Raw genomic sequence first — 3,001 nt, 5'->3', positions numbered from 1 at the left:
TGTCGCATTCCTTACGCTGCTTATCACCTGCGTGCCTTGCTCGTGACTACCAAGCCCTTGGAGCACCAACCGTATCAAGAAAGCTACAATCATCAGTGTGCCCACTCTACTTAATTGGGGGTCCCATGCCCTGTTTCACATCTTCCAAAGTCGATCACTCTGATTGTTCATGCGTCTTCCTGCCCCAGACAATATACTCACTGTCCTCTGTCTAGTCTCATTCTGGTTCAGCATAACCTACTGCCTGGCTGTGCCCGCCAGCTGATATATACCAGTCTGTGTGATTACCAGGCCCCTCGATTCGTGTTTATCCTGCTCATCTCTTGTTTGTCCAACATTTTTTTCCCTAGGGGGAATCCATCGGCCATTTGTGGCCCGCATTCGAGTCATTACCTTCTGATCCATTAGGAACAATACTGGTCTTTTTACGTCCCGTCTATCAAGATGGGCAAACGACCCTAATCCTTTTGGCTTAGCCTTGCACCGGCCAAGTGCATTCCCTCGTGCTAATATCTCTGCACCTCCATGCATTCATGCTGTTTCATAATCGAACGCATCCCAGTATTGGGCACCTTCTCCGGGGTCCCATATGAAGTCACTGCGTGCATTCACCTTCCCTATCAATTGAGTTCGAGGGTCAGTCATGATGACGACGAGACCTCTGTTGTCCTTCCCTTCATGCCCGCCAATGGCTTTGCATGTCTTCATCATCAGCGGGCCCTTTTTGGCTCCATTGACTAACCAGTTAGGGGACTCATTAGTCCAACAATCAGGCTGCCCTGGCTAGCTTCCGTAACTTCGATCGGTGCCCATTTCAATCAGCACCACAATGACTCCGCTCAGGGTGCAACAAATAGTTTCCTGACCTTCTGCATCTCTAGTCAGGCGGGTCTGAGACCCCCATCTTTCCATGCCAGCCTCAATGCTGCACCCACTGAGCATTAGTACCCAGTAAAAGAAAACGAGCAAAGTAATCGTTCTAGGTTTGATATTCCAAAACCCCCACGCCCTTACATTTTTGAGAAAAAATTCGGCCCAAATTCTGTTATGTTCCCGTATCTCGATTGACTCTCTAACCCGGACTATGGTAGTCAATGCTATCTGGGCCAGTAATAATGTCGTGCACTGTCTCGCAAGACACCTTGAGAGAGTGGGCATCCAGCCCTCTAAAAGAATCATGTCTGGCCCATCCGACCAGGCTCGGAGACTCTAGTTGTACTCAACCAAGCTTCGCACATCTCTAGACAACGGGTCCCTCGTCGAGGGTACCATAGTCAAGAACTGGCTATTCGTGTCCTCTTCAGTTCCATACAGGTTCATCCCCGATAGGGCCTGCTTCTTCCAACCGAGTTGTATCCTTATGACGACTGACCTCTGTGGATCCGCCCCACATAGCTTAGGTCCTGCAAACAACCCATAAGACCGCTTCGAAAACATTCTCCGTCAAATCTCCATAACCCCAGTTGAGGTCCGATCACTGTGCATTACTGTTAGGTCATGCCCCCCAATCTTGTCCTGCTGTTTCTTGCACATCAATGTCCGTTCGCATCAGAATCACACCCATCACCTCTGGTAACTCACTGCTCATTCCATCGGAATGCGGGGAATCTGACCACCCTTTACAAGCATCCCCACAACTCTCTTTACCACACGCGCCCCAAGCCAGTTTGCTCATAACTGGCATTCGTGCATCCCCGACCATCCTCGGGTTAAGGCTACTCGTACCTATACTATAACTACCATCGGCGGATGGGTTCGACATCAAGCACGTCCCCCGCCTCGGCGACATACGATTGGTTATACGTGTATCAACTGGCCCTTCCTGGCCCGCATCCCTTACATTCAGGTCGCGTCCTAGCATCACGACATCCATGCAACGCTCCAGGTTCACCGTCTCATCCTGACTTGACGGGCTGCCCAACCTCAACTCCTGGCATGCCAGCAATCAAGCTGCCCTAGCCACCCTCCGTGACCCCGATTGTCACCCATTTTACTCAGCACCATTCCAGCTTCAGTGCTGCATCCAGTGAGCATTAGGCTTCGGTACCATAATACGAGCATAGTAACAGATCCAGATTTGATATTCTGGCGTTTCCAACTCCCTACGATTTTGGGCAAAGAATTGGCCCCAATTTTGCGATGTACCTGTATCTCGTTCGACCCTCTAGCCCTGACTACAATAGTCCATGCTACCCGGACCAGAACAAAGGTTGTCCGCTATCTCGTAGGACACCTCAAGAGAGTGGACACCCAGCCCTCCAAAAGCATCGTGCCTGGCCCCTCAAACCAGACTTGGGGGCTCCCACTGCACTGAACCCAGCTTCGCGCATCTCTAGTCAACTGGCCCCTCGTCAAGGGTACCATAGTCAGGAACTGGCTATTTCTGCTCACTTCAGTTCCATGCTTGTGCGTCCTTGATAGGGCTCGCTTCTCCCAACTTAGATATATCCTTATGCCGGATAGCCTCAGTGGATCCACCCCACATAGCTTCGGTCCTGTAAACAATCCATAAGTCAACTTCGCGGACATTCTCCGTCGACTCTCCATAACCCCAGTTGTAATCCGATCATTGTGCATCGCAGTTAGGTCATACCCCCAATCACGTCCTGTTTCTTCTTTCACATCAATGTCCGTCCGCATCAGAATCACACCCATCACCTCTGGTAACTCCGTGCCCATTCCCCCCAGTTGCGGGGACTCTAACCATCCCCAAGCATCTCGACATTTCTCTTTACTACCCATGTTCCGAGCCAGTTTGCTCATAGTTGGCATTCCTGCATCCTCGACTGTCCTCGTTCAAGGTTATTCATACTTGGGTTGTAGGTACCATTAGCTGATGTGTTCGGCATCAAGCCCGTCACCCGTCTCAGGGCCATACGCTTGGTTAGGCACATATCAACTAGCCCTACCTGGCCCGCATCCCTTACATTCAGGTTGCACCCTAGCATCACGGCATTCATGCCACCTTCTAGGTTCACCATCTCATCCCGACTTGACGCAT

The 3,001-nt window shown here is 50.9% G+C and overlaps 1 protein-coding gene across 1 annotated transcript; it reads right to left on the bottom strand.

The window, feature by feature from the left end:
• Positions 1-1,495: 1,495 nt before the first annotated feature.
• LOC147423015 (uncharacterized) lies at positions 1,496-2,742 on the bottom strand. The gene is made up of 2 exons (XM_086502274.1): positions 2,392-2,742; positions 1,496-1,930 (listed from the first exon to the last, which is right to left on the bottom strand). The coding sequence occupies exons 1-2, from the start codon at positions 2,740-2,742 to the stop codon at positions 1,496-1,498; spliced, it is 786 nt and encodes a 261-aa protein (XP_086358400.1).
• Between the last annotated feature and the right edge of the window lie 259 nt (positions 2,743-3,001).

This window comes from Adiantum capillus-veneris, chromosome 26, assembly GCF_014529385.1.
Source record: "Adiantum capillus-veneris isolate H3 chromosome 26, ASM1452938v2, whole genome shotgun sequence".
Classification (NCBI taxonomy): domain Eukaryota; kingdom Viridiplantae; phylum Streptophyta; class Polypodiopsida; order Polypodiales; family Pteridaceae; genus Adiantum; species Adiantum capillus-veneris.
The sequence above is the reverse complement of the archived record's forward strand: the minus strand, read 5'-3'. Positions and strand labels throughout refer to the sequence as shown.

Excerpts from the sequence above, each read along its gene's own strand:
- LOC147423015 (XM_086502274.1), bottom strand. The coding sequence starts at position 2,742 with ATGGGTAGTAAAGAGAAATGTCGAGATGCTTGGGGATGGTTAGAGTCC. Across the intron at positions 1,931-2,391 it reads CGCACAAGCATGGAACTGAA|GAGTTGAGGTTGGGCAGCCC; the intron begins GTGAGCAGAAAT and ends CTGGCATGCCAG.